Source organism: Palaemon carinicauda, chromosome 13, assembly GCF_036898095.1.
Source record: "Palaemon carinicauda isolate YSFRI2023 chromosome 13, ASM3689809v2, whole genome shotgun sequence".
NCBI lineage: Eukaryota > Metazoa > Arthropoda > Malacostraca > Decapoda > Palaemonidae > Palaemon > Palaemon carinicauda.
Genome location: NC_090737.1, coordinates 24,691,011 through 24,714,604, shown reverse-complemented (window position 1 = coordinate 24,714,604; position 23,594 = coordinate 24,691,011). Strand labels below are relative to the sequence as shown.

General features: G+C 43.2%; 1 protein-coding gene across 2 annotated transcripts in view; it reads right to left on the bottom strand.

Annotated features, from left to right (window-relative positions):
• LOC137652222 (metabotropic glycine receptor-like) overlaps positions 1–23,594 on the bottom strand; it is a 525,956-nt gene that overhangs the window by 7,145 nt on the left and 495,217 nt on the right. Inside the window, exons 10-13 of one of the 2 annotated variants that reach the window (XM_068385452.1) lie at positions 7,829–8,091; positions 7,458–7,616; positions 7,048–7,173; positions 6,250–6,273 (exon numbers count right to left, since the gene is read on the bottom strand). In XM_068385452.1, coding sequence (XP_068241553.1) covers positions 6,250–6,273; positions 7,048–7,173; positions 7,458–7,616; positions 7,829–8,091 — 572 coding nt within the window. The remainder of the gene's footprint in view (positions 1–6,249; positions 6,274–7,047; positions 7,174–7,457; positions 7,617–7,828; positions 8,092–23,594) is intronic. The other variant, XM_068385453.1, reaches the window with a different exon arrangement.

Below are 23,594 nucleotides of genomic sequence, written 5' to 3'. Positions count from 1 at the left end.
CAAGGAGAACACTAATAGAATATGTCATCAAAGATATCCAGGAAGATCGATCAATAGGAGTCACGTACAAGTGACTCCTACCATTTCTCTCCCTGTGGGAGAGGGAGTCCTGTACTGAGAACATTCCAATCGGGAAAGTGATCCCAATACGTTCTTGCTTTGTTCGTGAGGCGAGATGGTATGTGTACCGGGTAATGTTACCATCCCCAAGTAGATGTATCAGTTCAGGTACTCACGCACCTGCTACCTGTGCTCTGTTACTTACGAGAATGAGCGGACACACTGCCTTAGGAATGAAGGGCTCCACCCTTCTACTGATCCCTCTCTCTCCAGGAGAGTAAGAATCAGTCTCGTTCCAGGAAAGGTTTGTGCTGAGAACTATCCCTCTGGGAAGAAGTATTGGTACCTCTTGCATTCTACCATGTAGAGCAGTTCCCACAATATGTCACACTGATGTTGACACCACTGCTAGTGCAACCCTTGGCTCCAGTTGCATTTTTCTATCCCTTGTGCTTGTAACTATTAAGAAAGGGTTCTAGCTTCTACTATTTTTGCTAAAATCCACATGTGGATATAAGTCCTCATCAAATCCCTTCCTCCAATGTCTTAACTTAATACTGGTTGGCATCATGGTACTTTCATGCCTCTAATGGATTGTTCCTAACTATCTCAATACAGTTAACTCCCCCAATTTCGAAGTTACCCGAGTTCATATTTATTGCGATATATTCTGTTAACACGAAATGTCCAATATTACGAAAGAGAGAGAGAGAGAGAGAGAGAGAGAGAGAGAGAGAGAGAGAGAGAGAGAGAGAGAGAGAGAGAGAGAGCGAGCCTTACCTTATTCTATGTTTGGGTTCCCCCAGGTCCCTCAGTGTGAGGCACCTCGTATATCCACTAGAGAGTTGCTAATGCATCTTTCGGTCTATTTTGCATCTTCCAGTCTTGGATGGTCTGGGATGCATCTTAGGTATTTATTGAGCTTATTCTTAAACACATCTACGCTCACTCCTGATAAGTTTCTTAGATGAGCTAGCAGAGCATTAAATAGTCGCTGCATCTTCGATGCTGGTGCGTAGTGGATTAATGTCCTGTGCGCCTTCCTTAGTTTTCCTGGTATAGTTTTGGGCACTATTAATCTACCTCGGCTTGCTCTTTCTGATATTTTTAGCTCCATGATGTTTTCAGTAATTCCTTCGATTTGCTTCCATGCTTGAATTATCATGTAGCATTCTCTTCTCCTTTCTAGACTGTATAGTTTTAAAAATTGCACTCTTCTCAGTAGTCAAGGTCCTTAACTTCTATTTAAGCAGTATAGGACCTTTGTACGCTCTCTATTTGTGCAATATCCTTTTGGTAGTGTGGGTACCATATCACATTGCAGTACTCGAGTGTACTACGTACATAAGTTTTGTAAAGCATAATCACGTGTTCAGCTTTTCTTGTTTTAAAGTGTCTGAATATCATTCCCATTTTTGCTTTACATTTAGCCAAAAGTGTTGCTATTTGGTCGTTGCATAACATATTCCTGTTTAACATTACACCAAGGTCTTTAATTGCTTCCTTGTTTGAGATTGTCTCGTTATTAGGTCCCCTGTATGCACATACCATTCCTTCTCTGTTTCCATAGTTTATCAATTCAAATTTACCAGAGTTAAATAGCATCCTATTTATCTCGGCCCATTCATATATTTTGTTTAGATCTCTTTATAGTGAGTTCCTATCTTCATCACAAGTAATTTCTCTCCTTATTCTTGTGTCATCGGCGAAACTTCTCACTACAGAGTCTTTTACATCACAGTCTTTGTCTGAGATCATAATAACAAACAGCAGTGCAGCTAATACCGTACCTTGTGGCACTCCAGATATTACCTGATCTTCATCTGATTTCTCATCATTTGCAACTACTATCTGTTTTCTGTTTTGCAGAAATACTTTTACCCATTTTCCTATCTTTCCCACAATATTATGCTTTCTCACTTTTTTCTCTAATATATTATGGTCTACCTTGTCAAAGGCTTTTGCAAAATCTAGATAGATCTCATCTGTCTATTTTCCATTTATAATGTTTTTGTATGTTTTCATAGTGTGCTATCAGTTGGGTTTGTGTACTTTTTCCGAGCACAAAACCGTGTTGACCTATATTCAACATATTTTTAACCAAATGATTCATTATTTTCTTTTTTATTACCCTTTCATAAACTTTCATAATATGTGATGTTAGACTAACAGGTCTATAATTGCTTGCCTCTAGTCTTGATCCACTTTTGAAAATAGGGGTTATACAAGCTAATTTATGTTTAACATATATCTCGCTCATATCTACACTTTGTCTTAGCAGTATTGCAAGCGGCTTCGCGATAGTGTGTGCAATTGTTTTTAAACAAAATTGCTGGAACTCCATCTGGTTCGGCCGCCAATAAATTTTTAATTTTGCTTATACTGTAGCTTGCACAATATCTGCTTCATTAATATCTATATCCGTTAGATATTCAACATTTTCTTCTCTCATTTCTGTTTCATTATTCTCATTCGCAATTCTTGGCGTGAACTCACTTTTACATTTTTCTGCTATGTTGCATACAGTATTAACTTTTTTTATTCGTTAACCGTCCTTCAATTCTTAAAGGCCTATTTCTAATCTCCTTTTATTCATCTCTTTTGCATAAGAGTAAAGTACTTTGGGTTTTTTTTTTTATATTTTGAAGTGTCCTTTCTTCTAAGTCCCTTTTTTAATCTTCTTTCAATTGTATAATCTTTTGTTCTGCATTTTCTATCTTACATTTTATTTCCATCATTTTCCATACATTTTTTTCTTTTGCAAGATTTTTCTTCCACTTTCTAATTTTCTGAAATAAGATCCTTCTGTCTCTTGGTATGCATGTCTGATGTTTATTGTTTTTTTTCTGGAACATATTTTTCAACAATTTTCTCCCGTATTTTGTACAGTGTACCCGTATTTACCTGTATATTATCACTTACGAATACATTTTTCCATTCTTTGTTCAATTCTTCATTTATTTCTGACCATTTTATATTCTTACTATAAAAATTAAATTTTCCATATCCTTCCATCGTTTTGTGCTTTGATTATCTCTGCGATCACTTGCTTTGGAATGGACTATTAATTCTATGACATTGTGGTCTGAAATTCCCGTGTTATACACTATTACTGTATTTCTTTAACATAATCCACCTCATTCACAAATACTATAATGGATTCTCCCATGCTTCCTTCCTGTTCTGATATGATGTTCTTTTCTTCATTTCCAGGAATTCTGCCATTAAAAAATCCAACTTTTCTATTAAATTTGCTCTTTCGTCTTCATATTTATTTTTGTGTGTATACCTGCAATTATCCCCATATCTGCACCAACCCCTCACATTATAGATGCATTCTTTGTAGTTGGGCTCTATTTGTGCATATTTGGGTTGAAAAGCATCATATCTTGTGGCCTTTTGTACTTAGCGCAGTATATACTCGGCTTGTTTTTTTGTTTCTTTCTTTGTTTCATTTTTACTTTCATTTTTCTTTTCTGTTTGCTGAGTTTTCTGGCTTTCATTCATGGTTGCAGGATGTATGTATCGATTATTTTTGTTGAATTTGCATCCTTTTCCTTCTTTCAGGTTTTTGGATGGCGATCTCTACCTTCGTCTCCATATCCGTTTAAATACGCACATTTACCATATATTTCATAATTATGGCATATCTTTGGATGCTTGTAGTAGCATCTTTCGCCAAATCTACAATTCCCTCTTTTCCGTGAATTGTAGACTACATTTTTTTTTTTCTTGTTCTTGCTCTTCCCTCAAAGTATGTAGGTCTGGGTAGAGTCTCTTGGGTCTACTATTTGTTTCCATCTGATAATTTATTTCTTCGTAAGTATGTTGTTGAATGGCATTATATGTTGTATCAATGATTTTCTCTACATCCTTACACATATCCTGTTAATTTTTCTCTTCTTCTTCTTTATCTTCAACTATTTGTAGATTCAGTCTCAACTTAATTATATTTTCTATCCAGACTAAGCATGTTGAGCAGAATACCTTTGTGTCTTTATTTTTTATTTTTTGTTGCACCTCAGTGCAGGTAGGATGTGTTGGTACATGACAAGCATCGCATTTCCTGATAAGCTGTTGTGGATTAACAATGGAATACCACATCTTACATGTATTGCACCATTTTGGCATTCTTTTTCCCAATGCATCAATCAGCATATTCACCATATTGGACTTCTTATTGTTCTCTGATGCAATGTGTTGATTGATGTAAACTTTCTTTATAAGTCTCTTTATCACCTGGATCTTCTTTGGAATTTCTTCTATCATTTTGCTGATGTTTTCCCCAGATTTCTTCCAGTTTGTTGGATTATATTGTTTCAATATGTATGCGAATATTTTTCGGTCACACTGGTTGGAGTTAGTAGCAACCTCTGTCATCAGATGGTCTAGTTCTTGTTTCGCCAACTCATGTAATTTACTTTTGCTGATTGCAGCAATGTCCCTCCAAGCTTTGCCTGTATTATAGAGCGCCATTTTGATCAGATTTTTAGTAATTCACAAGATAACTATCCTATGCCGACATTATATCCCACTTTTCTGACCTCAAACTAATCACTGACTATTCACGAAAACTTGTAGCTATATTGCACTCGATAGCCTTTTGTTATCTGTGTTAAATCAGGTTATTTATTGGGTCACACAAGTGTACTCACTCACCGGCATACAGAGAGAGAGAGAGAGACAGAGAGAGAGAGAGAGACAGAGAGAGAGAGAGAGAGAGAGAGAGAGAGAGATTCCACATTACACTACTGTACTTCCTGGATGCTCGAACAGTCAGGGCAGCCTCCTGGATTCTGTAGGAAGCATCTGAGTGATGATTGGCATGGTGAGGCGCATTTTGTTGACGGACAAAGCACACTAAGAGGTGAAGCGCCTCTGGGTAATGCACTTCAACGAAGTGTTGAGGTGCTGCCCGTGGGATAGCGCACTACCACAATAGGCTAAGGAGAGGAGGGGTTGTCTAGTGGAGACAGTTAAGTTATTCCATGTGTGCACTCAGGTGATGAGCGTGCGCAGTAACCAACTTGTTCCAAACCCTAACAGGCTGATTGGAGGGGTTGTCTAGTTGGGGCAAGCGAGTCAAACTATTCACTCACTAAGTTGTTAGTCCACACGTGCTCGTAAGGCATGTTGACATTAAGCATGTCTCTTCCCTCGGTATGGGAAACGTGGTAAGGAAAGTGCACGTGAATCCATTGGATTGCGTGAAGTTTTCTCACTTGTTAAGCACTTAATTTTGAGAGTGCTCCATGCTTTCTTATATTAAGCATCTCAGGAGTGCACTGAGCACAGACATGGTTTGGCGCGCAGGGTTTATTTGTGTGTGCGAAGTAGTGTGTTAATCGATAAACAATGATTCAAAGTCCAAACATTGCTTGGTTGATGATATTTTTCTTGTAAGCGCGTGCATCAAACTGATGGAAACTCCTCTTGGGAAAGAAACTTATTTCCCCCAATATTATCATCTTCCGAACTCATAAGAAGTGGACAATCGGGAAGACTGTCCCAAGGGGACTGAAGATTATTCCTCTTCTGAGTTATTAATTCCAAAGGTTAAAGAAGAAACTCATAAAGTCAAGTTTGCTTAGCCATAGACAAGTAAATAAAAGCCATGAAACTCTAGCCAGTGGAAGAACATCTGTTCTTAGTGATGGCTGACTTCAAAATGAGTGCTTAGTGGGCAAGCAGGGTGGCAGGGCTTCACCACTCCTGGTTGGTAACTACCAGCCACCTGTTTACAACTCGCTATAAAAGTCTAACTGTTGTGTCCTCCAGCTTTACAAATATTCTATCCTATGTATGGGACGAAGGTTTATATTTACAGCAGTACTCTAATAAATTTATACCACAAAAAAGCAGCTTTCAAGAAAATCATGCTTTAATTCCAATTTCAGATTGGTAGATTAAGCAAATGAGATGGTGGATTCTAAATAAGCTGTGCACATATAAAGTGATGCTAATACCTCTAAATGCTTAGCCTAAGGACATATCAGACCAGATCATTTTACAGAAATACTCTTTTTGTCTATCTGAAAAACACTACAGATATTTTTATAACTGCTTGAAATACCAGATTTAGAAAAAAGAAAAAAAATTCTTTTTGTACAAATAAAATTATAGGCTCAAGCAACATGCATGCACTGAAACCCTAATTATTAATAAAGTACACAAATATCTAAAAAATACCTTCTCTCGACTTCCTTTGCGGCTCTGGAAAACAAACTTTAAGTTAGTCAAAATAAATGATGCAAGGCTAAAAACATTTAATTTAGAATTTACTTTTTAAAGTGTCTTGCCATATTTGAAAATACTTGAACTGTTAGATATATTTGAAAAAGTATTTATTTTATTAACTTCTAAACTAGAAGCTTTCTATAGTACAGTAAACAAAATTAAGATGAATAAAATTAGAAATTCAACATTAAGATACAGAATATTCAGTAACATTTGGTATAAGAATAACCAGGGTCAAATGTATCTATTACTGAATAGCTTATTATCTTAGGGCATTATGCTCTTAAAATAAAAAGAAAAGCAATTATGATCATTAACAGACTGGTCAAAACAGAGAAATATCATTCTGACCCATGTTTTGTAAAAAGGTAAGCTTGGTGATGAGCGCAATTATGAACAGATTCACTTATTAGTTTCACTTTGAAATCATGGAAAGTAAATATTAGGTGAAAATAATAAATTTTCTAACACCAACTGAAACCAATAATATCTAATAAAATAAGCACACCTATTTTAAATACAGGTAATAAAAAGTTTTATTAAAAGCTTCTATGGTCTCTAATGCCCTAAGTTAATTTTTTTAATTAGTCTTGTATTTTAAAAGCTATGAATCATAAATTACATCAAGAGACAGAGAACTCTTCTCGAGCTTCTTTAGGTGAAATATTATTTTTTTAAGTTGGTATTACCAATAAACGCTGGTTAGAGTGACAAACTGAATGAATAAAAAAAGTAATTTTAAAGACTTACTTGTAATGAAAATCTCCTATGAGTAACTTTGCGTCCTCCTCTCCTTTTCGAAATGTGTGGGTTGTCTTTACGCATGGTTTTGGTACGTAAGATTTCCAGCTGAGTATACACCCTCTTTAACTCGGCCTAAAAGAAGCAAGACAAGGTTATAATATGATGAGTTTTTTTACAAATATTCTAAATTAGAAATGTACAGCAAGCCATCTACAATTTTTTTGCAATTAAAAAAAAATGGCATAATATGTAATACAGTACATACAGTACAGTATTCTGAAAATATTTGACAGCAACTACATACTATCTTAAATAGTCAAGTAAAGATTGCTTTATAATCTAACTTTATGTAGGAATATGATTTTAAAAAATGATCAGTGTATGAGGGTTTAAGCAAAATAAATTGAAATACCCACCCTTATTTCTTCTGGATCCATTTGGCTTAGGTTAATATCTGATGCTTCAAGATCTCCGTTCGTAAGGGCATCACACAAACGAGGTTCTTGGCAGCCCTCTGTGGTAGAGTAAGTCCTTCTATGTGGATCTCTTCCAGAGCTTCCACCAGCACACCACAACTTGAAATCATAGGAATCATTTTTAATAATGCACTCCTAAAACCCTTAGGGAAGTACGGTATTTTATTTTTGAAAGAACTTAAGATTAAACATGTACGGTACTATAAATAAATTAAATATCAAATGCATATATGTTTTACAGTAACAAATTACAATAAACACAAAATACTTTTCATGGAAAACAATCTTGCCTAGGAATTAGTTAAATTTACCTTTGGAATAAATATGAGAAACAATGAGATAGTGACAGTTAGATGCATTCTTGTGAAATAAGCAAGGAAGACGTGATCTGGATGGGCATGAAGCCACACTAAATGACGTCCTGTATATAACATGGCAGAAGTGAGTAGTTCTAAAATGAGAGCAATTGATAATGCTCGCCGCTCGGAGAGTTCACTTGGTTCACCAGAGCTTCCCGCTGCTTTGTTTAGATGCCATGACAGATAAAGTCCAAACATGATGAACATCAGCTCCCCTAGAAAATATTAAAAATTATTCTGCATAGAAAATTACATCTAGTCACTTGCATAAAATCTTTCAGTAGCTTGCAATGAATTACACTTTGAGAAGAAAATATTCATTAGTCACTATAGTTCCAATCAAATTTAAACTGTGAGCAAAGTTCCTAGTGTTCCTTTTATTTTAGTTAAATATGTTATTTTGATTATAAAATAAATTTTTGAATATACTTACCCGGTGATTATATAGCTGCAACTCTGTTGCTCGACAGACAACTCTACGGAAAAACTCGCCAGTGATCGCTACACAGGTTGCGGGTGTGCCCAACAGCGCCATCTGTCGACCAGATACCCAGCTCTCATGTAAACAAAGACTCAATTTTCTCCTCGTCCCACTGCGTCTCTATTGGGGAGGAAGGGAGGGTCATTTAATTTATAATCACCGGGTAAGTATATTCAAAAATTTATTTTATAATCAAAATAACATTTTTCAATATTTAACTTAGCCGGTGATTATATAGCTGATTCACACCCAGGATGGTGGGTAAAGACCAGTAATATATGTTTACACTTTTATGAGCTAAGAGTTTTTTATTTCATTTTAGAAGTTATCAAAATAACAAAAACAAAATAAATAGGTACCTGGTAAGGAAGTCGACTTGAACAATTACTCTGCCTTTTAAGTACGTCTTCCTTACGGAGCCTCGCGATCCTCTTAGGATGCTGATCGACCCCTAGGATCTGAAGTATCAAGGGTTGCAACCCATACAACAGGACCTCATCAAACCCCTAATCTAGGCGCTCTCAAGAAATGACTTTGACCACCCGCCAAATCAACCAGGATGCGAAAGGCTTCTTAGCCTTCCGGACAACCCAAAGAACAACAATAAAAACATTTCAAGAGAAAGATTAAAAGGGTATGGAATTAGGGAATTGTAGTGGTTGAGCCCTCACCCACTACTGCACTCGCTGCTACGAATGGTCCCAGTGTGTAGCAGTCCTCGTAAAGAGACTGGACATCCTTTAGATAAAAAGACGCAAACACTGACTTGCTTCTCCAATAGGTTGCGTCCATTATACTTCGCAGAGATCTATTTTGTTTAAAGGCCACGGAAGTTGCGACAGCTCTAACTTCGTGCGTCCTCACCTTAAGCAATGCTTGGTCTTCCTCACTCAGATGTGAATGAGCTTCTCGTATTAACAGTCTGATAAAGTAGGATAAAGCATTCTTTGACATAGGCAAAGATGGTTTCTTAACTGAACACCATAAAGCTTCAGATTGGCCTCGTAAAGGTTTAGTGCGCTTTAAATAGAACTTAAGAGCTCTCACAGGGCATAAGACTCTTTCTAGTTCATTGCCTACAATATTCGATAAGCTGGGAATATCGAACGATTTCGGCCAAGGTCGAGAAGGCAGCTCATTTTTGGCTAGAAAACCAAGTTGTAGCGAACATGTAGCTTTTTCTGACGAAAATCCGATGTTCTTGCTGAAGGCATGAATCTCACTGACTCTTTTAGCTGTGGCTAAGCATACCAGGAAAAGTGTCTTTAAAGTGAGATCTTTCAGGGAGGCTGATTGTAGCGGCTCAAACCTGTCTGACATGAGGAATCTTAGTACCACGTCTAAATTCCAACCAGGTGTAGCCAAACGACGCTCCTTAGTGGTCTCAAAAGACTTAAGGAGGTCCTGAAGATCTTTATTGTTGGAAAGATCTAAGCCTCTATGCCGGAAGACCGATGCCAACATGCTTCTGTAGCCCTTGATAGTGGGAGCTGAAAGGGATCGTCCTTTTCTCTGGTATAAGAGAAAGTCAGCTATTTGAGCTACAGAGGTACTGGTCGAGGATACAGAGACTGACTTGCACCAGTCTCGGAAGACTTCCCACTTCGATTGGTAGACTCTAAGGGTGGATGCTCTCCTTGCTCTAGCAATCGCACTGGCTGCCTCCTTCGAAAAGCCTCTAGCTCTCTAGAGTCTTTCGATAGTCTGAAGGCAGTCAGACGAAGAGCGTGGAGGCTTTGGTGTACCTTCTTTACGTGTGGCTGACGTAGAAGGTCCACCCTTAGAGGAAGACTTCTGGGAACGTCTACTAGCCATCGAAGTACCTCGGTGAACCATTCTCTCGCGGGCCAGAGGGGAGCAACTAGCGTCAACCTTGTCCCTTCGTGAGAGGCGAACTTCTGCAGTACCTTGTTGACAATCTTGAACAGTGGGAATGCGTATAGATCTAGATGTGACCAATCTAGGAGAAAGGCATCTATATGTATTGCTGCTGGGTCGGGGACTGGTGAGCAATATATTGGGAGCCTCTTGGTCAGCGAGGTTGCAAAGAGATCTATGGTTGGTTGGCCCCAAGTGGCCCAAAGTCTCTTGCATACATCCTTGTGGAGGTTCCATTCTGTTGGAATTACTTGCCCTTTCCGACTGAGACAATCTGCCATGACATTCAAGTTGCCTTGGATGAACCTCGTTACTAGTGTTATGTCTTGACCTTTTGACCAGATGAGCAGGTCCCTTGCGATCTCGTACAACGTCAGTGAGTGGGTCCCTCCTTGCTTGGAGATGTACGCCAAGGCAGTGGTGTTGTCCGAGTTCACTTCCACCACTTTGCCTCGAAGGAGAGACCTGAAGCTTTTCAAGGCCAGATGTACTGCCAGCAGCTCCTTGCAGTTGATATGCATGATCCTTTGACTCGAGTTCCACAGTCCTGAACATTCCCGACCGTCTAATGTCGCGCCCCAGCCTACGTCCGATGCGTCCGAGAAGAGAACGTGGTTGGGAGTCTGAACAGCCAGGGGAAGACCCTCTCTTAGGTTGATACTGTCCTTCCACCAAGTCAGACAAGACTTCATCTTTTCGGAAATGGGGATCGAGACCGCTTCTAGCGTCTTGTCCTTTTTCCAGTGAAAAGCTAGATGGTATTGAAGAGGACGGAGGTGTAGTCTTCCTAATGAAACAAATTGTTCCAGGGATGATAGCGTCCCTACCAGACTCATCCATCGCCTGACTGAGCAGTGTTCCTTCTTCAGCATGTTCTGGATGACTAACAGGGCTTGACTTATTCTGGGGGCCGACGGAAAAGCCCGAAAAGCTAGACTGTGAATCTCCATCCCTAAATACACAATAGTTTGGGATGGGACAAGTTGTGACTTTTCCATATTGACAAGGAGACCCAATTCCTTGGTCAGATCTAGAGTCCACTTTAGATCCTTCAGACAGCGACGACCGGAAGAGGCTCTGAGAAGCCAGTCGTCCAAATAAAGGGAGGCTCGGATGTCCGATAAATGGAGGAATTTTGCTACATTCCTCATCAGCCTCGTAAACACAAGAGGAGCTGTGCTTAGGCCAAAGCACAGGGCCCGAAACTGGTAGACCACCTTTTCGAAAACGAATCTCAGAAAAGGTTGGGAGTCCGGGTGGATGGGGACGTGGAAGTAGGCGTCCCTTAGGTCTAACGAGACCATCCAGTCTTCCCTTCTGACCGCTGCTAAGACTGACTTTGTGGTCTCCATGGAGAACGTCTGCTTTGTGACAAAGACATTCAGAGCACTGACGTCTAGCACCGGCCTCCACCCTCCTGTCTTCTTTGAAACCAAGAAGAGGCGGTTGTAGAATCCCGGAGATTGAAGGTCCGAGACTTTGACCACCGCTCCCTTCTCTAGCAAAAGAGACACTTCCCGTTTCAAGGCTCGTCTCTTGTCTTCCTCTCTGTACCTGGGAGAGAGATCGATGGGAGACGTTGCTAGAGGGGGTTTCCGTACAAAAGGGATCTTGTACCCCTCTCTGAGCAACTTCACAGATTGTGCATCTGCGCCTCTCTTCTCCCAGGTCTGCCAGAAGTTCTTGAGTCTGGCTCCCACTGCTGTCTGAAGATGCGGGCAGTCAAACTCTGCCCTTATAGGACTTGGATCCTTTCTTCTTCCCTCGCTTCCCTTCGGCACGAGCACCTCCTCTGCTGGAGGCTCTGCCACGAAAGGGTGGAATAAATCGAGACGCTGGAGTGTCCATCCTTGGTCTAGCTGACAAGGTAGGCAAAGGGGGAACTTTGCGAACTGAGGACGCGACAAGATCGTGAGTGTCCTTCTGCACTAACGAAGCGGCTATTTCCTTAATCAGGACTTCTGGAAAAAGGCACTTGGAAAGAGGAGCAAAGAGAAGCTCAGATCTCTGGCACGGTGTAACTCCAGCAGAAAGGAATGAGCAGAGATTTTCTCGCTTTTTTAGGACTCCGGACACAAATGATGCAGCAAGCTCATTAGACCCATCACGTACGGCCTTGTCCATGCAGGACATAATGAGCAAGGAAGTCTCTTTATCAGTCGAAGAGATCTTCCTGCTTAGGGCTCCTAAGAAGTTGAAAACTTCAAAGGCCCTAAAGATTCCTTTCAAAAGGTGGCCCAGGTCCGATTATGACCAACATATCTTTGAGCGTCTCATGGCAAGGCGGCGGGGAGAGTCTACAAGACTTGAGAAGTCGCCCTGGGCAGAGGCAGGAACTCCCAAGCCGAGAACTTCTCCCGTGGCATACCAGACGCTCGATCTAGAAGAGAATCTAGCAGGGGGAAAAGCAAAGGCTGTCTTCCCTAAGCTCTTCTTGGACTGCAACCATTCTCCTATCACCCGCAAAGCTCTCTTGGACGAGCGTGCGAGGACGAGTCTAGTAAAGGCAGGAGTGGTAGACGGCATGCCTAAAACAAACTCTGAAGGCGGAGAACGAGGAGCCACAGAAACAAACTGGTCAGGAAACAGCTCTTTGAAAATGGCCAAAACTTTTCTAAAGTCCAAAGAGGGTTGAGTAGACTTAGGCTCGTCCAATTCTGATTGTGGTTCATCTATATGTGCAGCAACATCATCATCAGAAAGTTCCTCATCCGACAACTGATGAGGAAACGGCAACGGAGTGGGTAACGGCTGGTTCGCTGAGTCCGGTCGCACTGGTGCATGCGTGACTGAGCCGGACGCAACGTCATGGAACTGCTGCCCAGTCTGTGAGCTGGCAACAACCATGGTAGCGCGGGGACGCACAGCGTCTACCCCAGACTGTCTAGACTGATGGGGTTGCGCAGTGGAAACCACACTGGGTTGCGGAGGTTGACGCACCGCGTCAAAACAATGCAACTCTGACGGTTGTTGAACATCCAGAACGTCAACGGCAACCTCCGTGCGTCGCTTAACGTCAACATGCGGCTGGCAGATCACACTGGAACGCATGGGTGGAGGAACTCTCTCAACTGGTGTGCGTGAGAAGGTTACCTCAGCGTCCACAGGACGCACAACCGATCGCGTGGAGGGTTGTAGGCTAGGTACTGCACTAGCTGGTACGGCAGCAACCTTCTCCGCACGAAAGTCCTGCATCAGAGACGTAAGTTTAGACTGCATGTCTTGCAGTAGAGACCACTTAGGGTCTACGGGAGCAGGTGCGGCGACAGACGGTGTTACTGTCTGAAGCGGTACCGCTTTGCCTCTCTTAGGCGGTGAGCAGTCATCAGATGACGGCAACGAACTGACCCAGTGGCTACAACCGGGCCATTGGACTTGTGCTGAAGGGACCGATTTACGTTTTAACGGTCGCGAGACCTTGGTTCAAAGTTTCTTGCGAGAAACACCTTCAGAAGACGAGGTATAAATGGGCTCTCTCGTCTTAGGTAGGTAGGAGCGATCTTGGGTAGATACGCCCGATACCACGGAGGGAACGTCTGTTCGCTGATTAAAGCCTCTCGAACCCATGTGTCGTACGACATTGCTTCTCCCCTGGACATGGGAGCTTGCAAGAGGTCCCGGACTAGGAGGACGACAGGCACGAACAGACGAACCCTCAAGCACAACACTGTCCACAACACTATCACTTGGCACTTTAGCACTTCCCACTGCACTTTGGCACTTAAGCTCCTTCACATCCGCCATGAGCTGATTACGGTCACTAGCAAGGGACTCAACTCTCTCACCCAGAGCCTGGATGGCACGCATCATATCAGCCATCGATGGTTCCTGAGTGCCAGGAGGGGGGTTAGGAGCAACCACTACAGGGGAAGGAATAGGTTGTGGGGCATGAGGAGAGGATATATCAATAGAACGAGAAGAACTTCTCCTAACTCTTATCTCTCTCTAGCCTACGGGTGTACTTTTGAAATTCGATAAAATCGAATTCCGAAAGGCCAACGCACTCCTCACACCGATCTTCCAATTGACAGGTTTTATCCCGACAATTGGAACAAACAGTGTGAGGGTCGATAGAAGCCTTCGGAAGACGCCTAGAACAGTCCCTAGCATTGCATTTCCTAAATTTTGGGACTTGTGAAGGGTCAGCCATTTTGAATTGGTCAAGGGAAATTCCAAAAAACGATCAAAAAGTCATCAACAAAGAATCCGATATCAAAAAGAGTTCAAGGATTTGTGTGAAGAAAAACCCTGCACAGCGAAAGCTCAAAACTAGAATATAGTACTTCACCAATTAGATGTGAAAAACTCCAGTTTAGCAACAGCGAGTAAAGTACGTCTTGTCGACACCTCGACAGAGAGAAAATTGAGTCTTTGTTTACATGAGAGCTGGGTATCTGGTCGACAGATGGCGCTGTTGGGCACACCCGCAACCTGTGTAGCGATCGCTGGCGAGTTTTTCCGTAGAGTTATCTGTCAAGCAACAGAGTTGCAGCTATATAATCACCGGCTAAGTTAAATATTGAAAAAAGAATAATACATTACTAAGTTCTCTAAACATGCCGACGTATCTCTCATGTAAATTTCTTTAATAATATAAATGAATAAATTTTAATATTAGCAAGAGAAAATTTTCAGCATTATTTCCGAGCTAATGAAATTTTGTTAAACATAAAAAGAAAAAGGTGAGATTAAAAACAACTGATATTAATTTGTCAAGAGTAATATATTTGTTAGCTATTTTAAAGGATTAATAAAAGCTTTCATTTCACTGAACCTCCCTTGATGTTCATACAGTATTGCTTTTATCTCCAGAGCTGGGTTATGTTAATTTTACCCAATAAAAATGATAAAAATAGCCATTTTCTTTCCTTCCAAAATACTAATGCCTCAAGTAAACAATGTTGTGACTAGCAATGTTTACTGACAACATTCTGCGTATATCTTCAGACTTTTAGTCACTTCGGAAACACATTGACGTATCTCAATATTGACAGGTTTCTGATGCTTCAAAGAGTCCTTCCTTCCAAATTGTTTGCTATTGCTACGTAGCTGAGCAAAGGAATTGTTTTTGGGTGATCATGATCTGCTTTCTCTTTTATCTGGTGTCAGGGACTACTGTACCTTCCAATTCATATATATGTTGTAAGGAATGCGAAGGTTTCACTATTCCTCTAGGAAAGTTTATTTCATGGTTGCTTACCAGATTAAGGTCCCAAGTGTAAAAAAGCTTACATTTACTTCAAGGGAAAATCTTGAAAAGTCCAGGGTGGTTGATATTAAAGGGAATGATGATAATGCCACTCCATGATGCACTTTCACTTTGCTACAATCTTCCGAGTTTAGTTTGATAGTCATGAACTTATAAAGCTTTAAAGTCATTAGCTTCTTATGTGGAAGCTCAGAAGACAAACAAGACTTTGATTAAGGGTAATTTTTCAGGGAGATCATTTTAGATGGTATATAGTGGAATTTCTTGGTGTTGTAAATTATACATGTAGTACTGGGGGAAAATGTTATTTTTATTAGTAAAATAAATTTTTGAATATACTTACCCGATAATCATGTAGCTGTCAACTCCGTTGCCCGACAGAATTCTATGGAGGGATACGCCAGCTATCACAATACTAGAAGGGGGTGTACTTACCAGCGCCACCTGTGGCCAGGTACTATAGTACTTCTTGTTGACACCTCCTCAATTTTTCCTCGGTCCACTGGTTCTCTATGGGGAGGAAGGGAGGGTCGATTAAATCATGATTATCGGGTAAGTATATTCAAAAATTTATTTTACTAATAAAAATAACATTTTTCAATATTAAACTTACCCGATAATCATGTAGCTGATTCACACCCAGGGGGGTGGGTGAAAACCAGTGTACAAGATTAAAGGATAGCTAAGTATCCCATATTTCATATAACAGTTATCTCAAATAACAATGAAATAATAAGTACCTGGTAAGGAAGTCGAATTGAACCGTTACTCTGCCTCTTTTTTAAGTTCGTCTTCCTTACTGAGCGCAGCGTTCCTCTTGGAGGCTGAATCAACCCAAAGGTGCTAAAGTATATAGGGTTGCAACCCCTACTAAAGGACCTCTACAAAACCTCTAACCCAGGCGCTTCTCAAGAATGAATAGACCACCCGCCAAATCAAAAGGATGCGGAAGGCTTCTTAGCCTACCGTAACAACCATAAAAAAAAACAATAAAAGCATTCAAGAGAAAGGTTAAAAAAGGTTATGGGATTAAGGGAATGTAGTGGCTGAGCCCTCACCTACTACTGCACTCGCTGCTACGAATGGTCCCAGGGTGTAGCAGTTCTCGTAAAGAGACTGGACATCTTTAAGATAAAATGATGCAAACACTGACTTGCTCCTCCAATAGGTTGCATCCATTATGCTCTGCAGAGAACGGTTTTTATTAAAGGCCATCGAAGTAGCTACGGCTCTTACTTCGTGGGTCCTTACCTTCAGCAATGCAAGGTCTTCCTCCTTTAAGTGAGAATGGGCTTCTCTAATCAGAAGCCTTATATAATACGAAACCCCGTTCTTGGACATGGGCCTCGAAGGTTTCTTGATGGCACACCATAAGGCTTCTGACTGTCCTCGAATAGGTTTAGACCTCTTAAGATAATACTTGAGAGCTCTGACAGGGCAAAGAACTCTCTCTAGTTCGTTACCTACCATGTTGGAGAGGCTAGGTATTTCAAACGATCTAGGCCAAGGACGTGAAGGAAGTTCGTTCTTTGCTAGGAATCCGAGCTGAAAAGAACATGTTGCAGATTCGGTCGTGAAACCAATGTTCTTGCTGAAGGCATGAACCTCACTGACTCTCTTAGCTGTTGCAAGGCAGACGAGAAAAAGTGTCTTGAGGGTAAGGTCCTTGAAGGAAGCTGACTGGAGAGGTTCGAACCTAGGTGACATAAGGAACCTTAAGACTACGTCTAGGTTCCAGCCTGGAGTGGATAGACGACGCTCTTTAGACGTCTCAAAAGACTTAAGGATGTCTTGAAGGTCCTTGTTGGAAGAAAGGTCCAAGCCTCTGTGGCGGAGAACTGAAGCCAACATACTCCTATACCCTTTAATCGTAGGGGCTGAAAGGGATCTCTCATTCCTAAGATGTAGAAGGAAGTCAGCTATTTGGGTCACAGAGGTATTGGTAGAGGATATTGAATTGGCTCTACACCAGCTCCGGAAGACTTCCCACTTAGATTGGTAGACTCTACGAGTGGAAACCCTTCTTGCTCTGGCAATCGCACTGGCTGCCTCCTTCGAAAAGCCTCTAGCTCTAGCGAATCTTTCGACAGTCTGAAGGCAGTCAGCCGAAGAGCGTGGAGGTTTGGGTGCAACCTGTCTACGTGAGGTTGACGTAGAAGGTCCACTCTTAGAGGTAGAGTCCTGGGGATGTCGACTAGCCATTGAAGTACCTCTGTGAACCATTCTCTTGCAGGCCAAAGGGGAGCAACCAGCGTCAGCCGTGTCCCTTCGTGCGAGATGAATTTCTGCAGAACTTTGTTTATTATCTTGAACGGTGGGAATGCGTAAAGGTCGAGATGGGACCAGTTCAGTAGAAAAGCATCCACATGAACTGCTGCAGGGTCTGGAACAGGGGAACAGTACAGCGGAAGTCTCTTGGTTATGGAGGTGGCAAACAGATCTATGGTAGGTTGACCCCACAAGGTCCAAAGTCTGTTGCACACACTCTTGTGGAGGGTCCATTCCGTGGGAATGACCTGATTCCTTCTGCTTAGGCGATCTGCTGAGACGTTCATATTGCCCTGAATGAACCTCGTGACCAGAGTGAGGTTTAGACCTCTTGACCAAATGAGGAGGTCCCTTGCGATCTCGTATAGGCTCCTCGAATGGGTCCCTCCTTGCTTGGAGATGTAAGCCAAGGCTGTGGTGTTGTCTGAGTTCACCTCCACCACTTTGCCTAGCAGGAGGGACTTGAAGTTCAGCAGGGCTAAATGAACTGCTAGTAGCTCCTTGCAGTTGATGTGGAGCATTCCCTGTTCCTCGTTCCACGTTCCCGAGCATTCCCGTCCGTTCAAGGTCGCACCCCAGCCCGAGTCCGATGCATCTGAGAAGAGATGAAGATTGGGGGTCTGAATAGCCAACGATAGGCCCTCCCTGAGAAGGAGATTGTTCTTCCACCACAAGAGAGTGGTCTTCATCTCTTGGGTGATTGGGATAGAGACTGCTTCGAGAGTCGAACCCTTGTCCCAATGAGCTGCAAGATGGAATTGAAGAGGGCGGAGGTGGAGTCTCCCTAGTTCGACGAACAAGCCAGTGATGAAAGGGTCCCTGTGAGACTCATCCACTGTCTCACCGAGCAACTGCTCCTCTTCAGCATGCTCATGATGCACTGTAGGGCTTGGCTTATCCTGGGGGCCGATGGAAAAGCCCGAAAATCCTGACTCCGAATCTCCATTCCCAGGTACACAATGGATTGGGAGGGAATGAGCTGAGACTTTTCTATGTTGACTAACAGACCCAGTTCTCTGATTAAGTCCAAAGTCCAGTTGAGACTCTCCAGACAGCGACGACTCGTGGAGGCTCTCAACAGCCAGTCGTCTAAGTAGAGGGAGGCTCTGATGTCCGATAAGTGGAGGAATTTTGCTATATTCCTCATCAGATGAGTGAACACCATAGGAGCTGTGCTTAGGCCAAAACACAGGGCTTGGAATTGGTAGACAACCTTTCCAAAAACGAATCTCAGGAAAGGTTGGGAGTCTGGATGAACAGGAACGTGAAAGTAGGCATCTTTCAAGTCCAACGAGACCATCCAGTCCTCCTGCCTGACCGCTGCTAGGACCGACTTCGTCGTCTCCATCGTGAACGTCTGCTTGGTGACATACGCGTTGAGCGCGCTGACGTCCAGCACCGGTCTCCAACCTCCTGTCTTCTTGGCCACTAGAAAGAGACGGTTGTAGAAGCCCGGGGATTGATGGTCCCGGACTATAACCACTGCCTTCTTCTGCACAAGTAGCGACACCTCCTGGTGCAATGCTAGCCTCTTGTCCTCTTCTTTGTAGTTGGGAGAGAGGTTGATGGGAGATGTGGTCAGAGGTGGTTTGAGGCAGAATGGAATCCTGTAACCCTCCCTCAGCCAACTGACAGACTGGGCGTCTGCACCTCTCTTTTCCCAGGCTTGCCAGAAGATCTTGAGTCTGGCTCCTACTGCTGTCTGGAGATGCGGAGAGTCAGTTTTTTCCTTTAGAGGTCTTGGAGCCTTTCCTAGACTTGCTCCTGGAAGAGTCTGGACGGGAGCTTCCTCGGCTGGGGGCTCTACCGGTATGAACCTCGTAGCAGGGGTATCAGCCACTGGGGAGCGATAAGTCCTGGGGACTGAGGTAGCAACCTTAGACTTACGAGCCGATGAGGCTACAAGATCGTGTGTGTCCTTTTGTATCAGGGCAGCAGACAAGTCCTTAACCAGCTCTTCGGGGAAGAGGAACTTCGAGAGCGGAGCAAAAAGGAGTTGTGACCTTTGACAAGGTGTAATGCTGGAGGAAAGGAAGGTACGCAGCTGTTCCCTTTTCTTCAGAACCCCTGATACAAACATCGACGCAAGCTCACCAGATCCATCCCTAATGGCCTTATCCATGCAGGACATTAATAGCATGGCAGAATCCTTGTCCGCAGGGGAGGTCTTCTTGCTGAGGGCCCCCAGGCACCAGTCTAGAAAGTTGAACATCTCAAATGCTCTAAATACTCCCTTCAGGAAGTGATCAAGGTCTGAGAAGGTCCAGCAAACCTTAGAGCGCCTCATTGCAGTTCTCCGAGGCGAGTCTACCAGACTTGAGAAGTCAGCCTGGGCAGAGGCAGGTACTCCCAAGCCTGGTGCTTCTCCTGTGGCATACCAAACGCTCGCTTTCGAAGTGAGCTTAGTCGGAGGAAACATGAAAGAAGTTTTGCCAAGGTGTTGCTTAGTCTGCAGCCACTCCCCTAAGATCCTTAACGCTCTCTTAGAGGACCTTGCTAGGACTAGCTTAGTATAGGTGGACTTAGCTTGCTGTATGCCCAGCGAAAACTCAGATGGTGGAGAGCGGGGAATAGCAGAGACAAAGTGGTCTGGGTAAACCTCCCTAAGCAGAGCCAAGACCTTACGAAAGTCAATAGACTGTGGAGAAGGCTTGGATTCATCCACGTCTGACGAGGGATCCAGGTGTGCCGCCTCATCATCAGAAGCCTCATCACCAGAGTGTAGCGAAGAGATCGGACAAGAATGCTGAACAGCAGAGTCAGAACGAGTAGGAACAATATTAGTGGTTTCCTCTTCAAGTATCTGTTGAGGGAAAACCTGAGGCTCAGACTGCAAAGGCTGAACAAAAGACGAAGCAGAAGGAAGGCGCATGGGTGGAGGAGGCTGACTCCTGGCATGAGTGGTTGAACCCAAGGGTTGCGCTTGCTGAGCGGTTGGCGGAAGCGGAGTAGCAAGTTCCTGTTCCTGCGGTGTGAGCGGAGCGCGATGAGGTAGAGGCTGCGCAGAACAAGGTAAATGTCTCGCAAGCTGAGGCTCCTGAGGCGCAAGGCTAAGGTGTTGTGGTGCTTGCCTTGTGGAGGGTTGAGCTCGCTGCAGCGAGAGCTGAGGAGACTGACTCATGGACGGGAGAGGTTGTTGTACCTCAACCGAGTGTTGCATCACTGGTGGAGCAGCAAGTGGAGGCGGAGGAAGAGAGGTATAATCCTCCTGATCCCATTGTAAAGGTTGCCTTAAGGAAGGCGGAGGCTGAACACCACTGGGAACAGCAAACTCAGAACATGGCTCAACATCGTACGCCTGGCAGGTGGTACTGCGATCAGGCGGAGCGAGCGCAGGCGGAGCGAGCGCAGGCGGAGGGAGTGCAGGCGGAGGCGGAGGCGCAACACTCTCAGCCCGACACTCACGCATCAAGTCCGAAAGCTGTGCTTGCATGGACTGTAGTAGAGTCCACTTGGGGTCGGCAGAAACTACAGTAGGCTGAGGTAAAGCCTTAACAGTCGAGCTCTGTTGTGGCAGAACCTTACTCCTCTTGGGCGGAGTGCAGTCGACTGATGACTGCGGCGAGTCAGAGCTGAGCCAATGACTGCAGCCTGGCTGAGCACTCGCGGACTGGACTCTGCGTTTGAGTGGTCTAGAGACCTGAGTCCAGCGTTTCTTCCCTGACAATTGATCAGCGGACGAGAAGAAGACGGGCTCAATCGTCTGCAGGTGGGAGTGACGGTCTTTGGAAGACACGCCCGCAACCACCGAGGATACTTCAGTGCGCCGATCAAGGCCTGCCGAACCCTTTTGCCCTTCGACATTGCTTCTCCCCTGGGCTTGGGAGCTTGCAAGAGGTCCTGGACTGGGAGGACGACAGGCACGCACAGAAGTATCCTCACGCACCACACTGACACTGACACTAGCACTTGGCACTGCACTGACACTAGCACTCGTCACAGCACTGGCACTAATCCCACCCACTGCACTCTTGACCTTCAGTTCCTTGACCTCGGCCATAAGAGACTTGTGATCACTTACCACTGACTCTACTTTATCGCCTAAGGCCTGAATAGCACGCAAAACAACAGACATATCAGGCTGAGGGCAAATAGTAGGTTCGGGGGTAGCCAGTACAGGGGTAGGAAAAGGTAGGGGATCATGAGGTGAGGAAAAAAGTGAAGAGTGAGAAGAACTCCTCCTAACTCTACCTCTCTCTAACTTAGTTGAATATTTCAAAAGACGGACAAATTCAAGTTCCGAAAGTCCGGCGCATTCCTCACATCGATTTTCTAACTGACAGGGCCTGTCCCTACAGTCAGAACAAGCGGTGTGAGGATCTACCGAGGCCTTCGGAATACGCCTATTACAAGACCTACATCGTCTATGGGTGGGGGCTTGCGAAATGTCAGACATCTTGAATCCAAAGAGTTAGCCAAGGGGGGTTCCAAAATCAAGCAAAAGATCGTTAACCGTTAATCAGGACTATATAAAAGCTATCTAAGCTAATATAAGAAGGTTTCCAGTAAAGCGACAGCCGAAATCTGAGAGAATACTTCACCAATTAGCCGTGAAAATACTCGAAGATCATAAGCGTATCCCAGAACGTCTTGCCGGAAGCACGACAGAGGAAAAATTGAGGAGGTGTCAACAAGAAGTACTATAGTACCTGGCCACAGGTGGCGCTGGTAAGTACACCCCCTTCTAGTATTGTGATAGCTGGCGTATCCCTCCATAGAATTCTGTCGGGCAACGGAGTTGACAGCTACATGATTATCGGGTAAGTTTAATATTGAAAATTTAGATTTTTGTTATATGACTAATTAGATGACAAAGTAATATTTAGAAAAGTCAATCTGAAGTTTGGGGTACCCAAAAACCTAAGATACAGGTGAGTGTGGGAGTCAGCAATGTGAACATCAGGACATGCCCTTTCCTCTTAAACAGAGGAGAATTCATTTGCCACGTAGATGGTGAGGCAATGGGATCCCCACATGGAGTTCTCTTTGCCAACATGTAGGCCTACATGGCTGCTGTGGAAGAAAGAATTTTCAGGTGTCTCGAGAAGCCAAAAATTTAGGCAAGATGTGTGGATGACATCATCACAATTAAAAGATCTAATGAACCAGAAGAGCTTGCTAGTATCTTAAAACCTAATTCAATCTTAAACGTTACAACCGAAACTATTAAGAAAAATACTCTTCCTTTCCTTACTGCCCTTCTTGAGAAAAAACAAACTCAGTATGCCAAATGAGTCTTCACCAAATCTAAGCATGAGGAGAGTGTCCAGAACCATACAAGAGGTCTGTTACTGGTGCTTATATCAGGAGGGCCTTCTCTCACTACAGTAGTTGGAAAGCTGTTCACGAAGAATTGGAATGTATAACACAGACATTAACAAACAATGAATATCCCAGCAACATCATAGAGGAAATGATAAGGAAGAGAATAGAGGAATTCTGCACTCAAGCCCAGAACTTGGATGATGATAACAAAGATACAGTTCTCTTTCTCAATGTGGACTATGGAACAGCCTACAGACAAGAAGTAAATGTCCTCAAAAGAATCACCAGATAGAGAAAAACCAAAGGCACAATTTGAAAACTTTTTGTTGAGAATATACACCTACCATTGTGATGAAAAACAGACATGCATCCTGAGTACCCAAGGTAGCTAAAGCCAATTTAGTTTACCCATTCAGATATTCAGAAAGGGAGCGTAAGTCTCTCAACATATGCTCCATTGGCCACACGATGACAATGCTCAGGATAAGACTTCAAGCTCACCGTAATAATGGGGCCATACATCAGCATTTTGTTGATGCACATGATATAAAACCTCTATTTAATTATCTTAACAAGGACACAGAAGTTGTTCACAAGGAGGATGACTATGGGAGGCT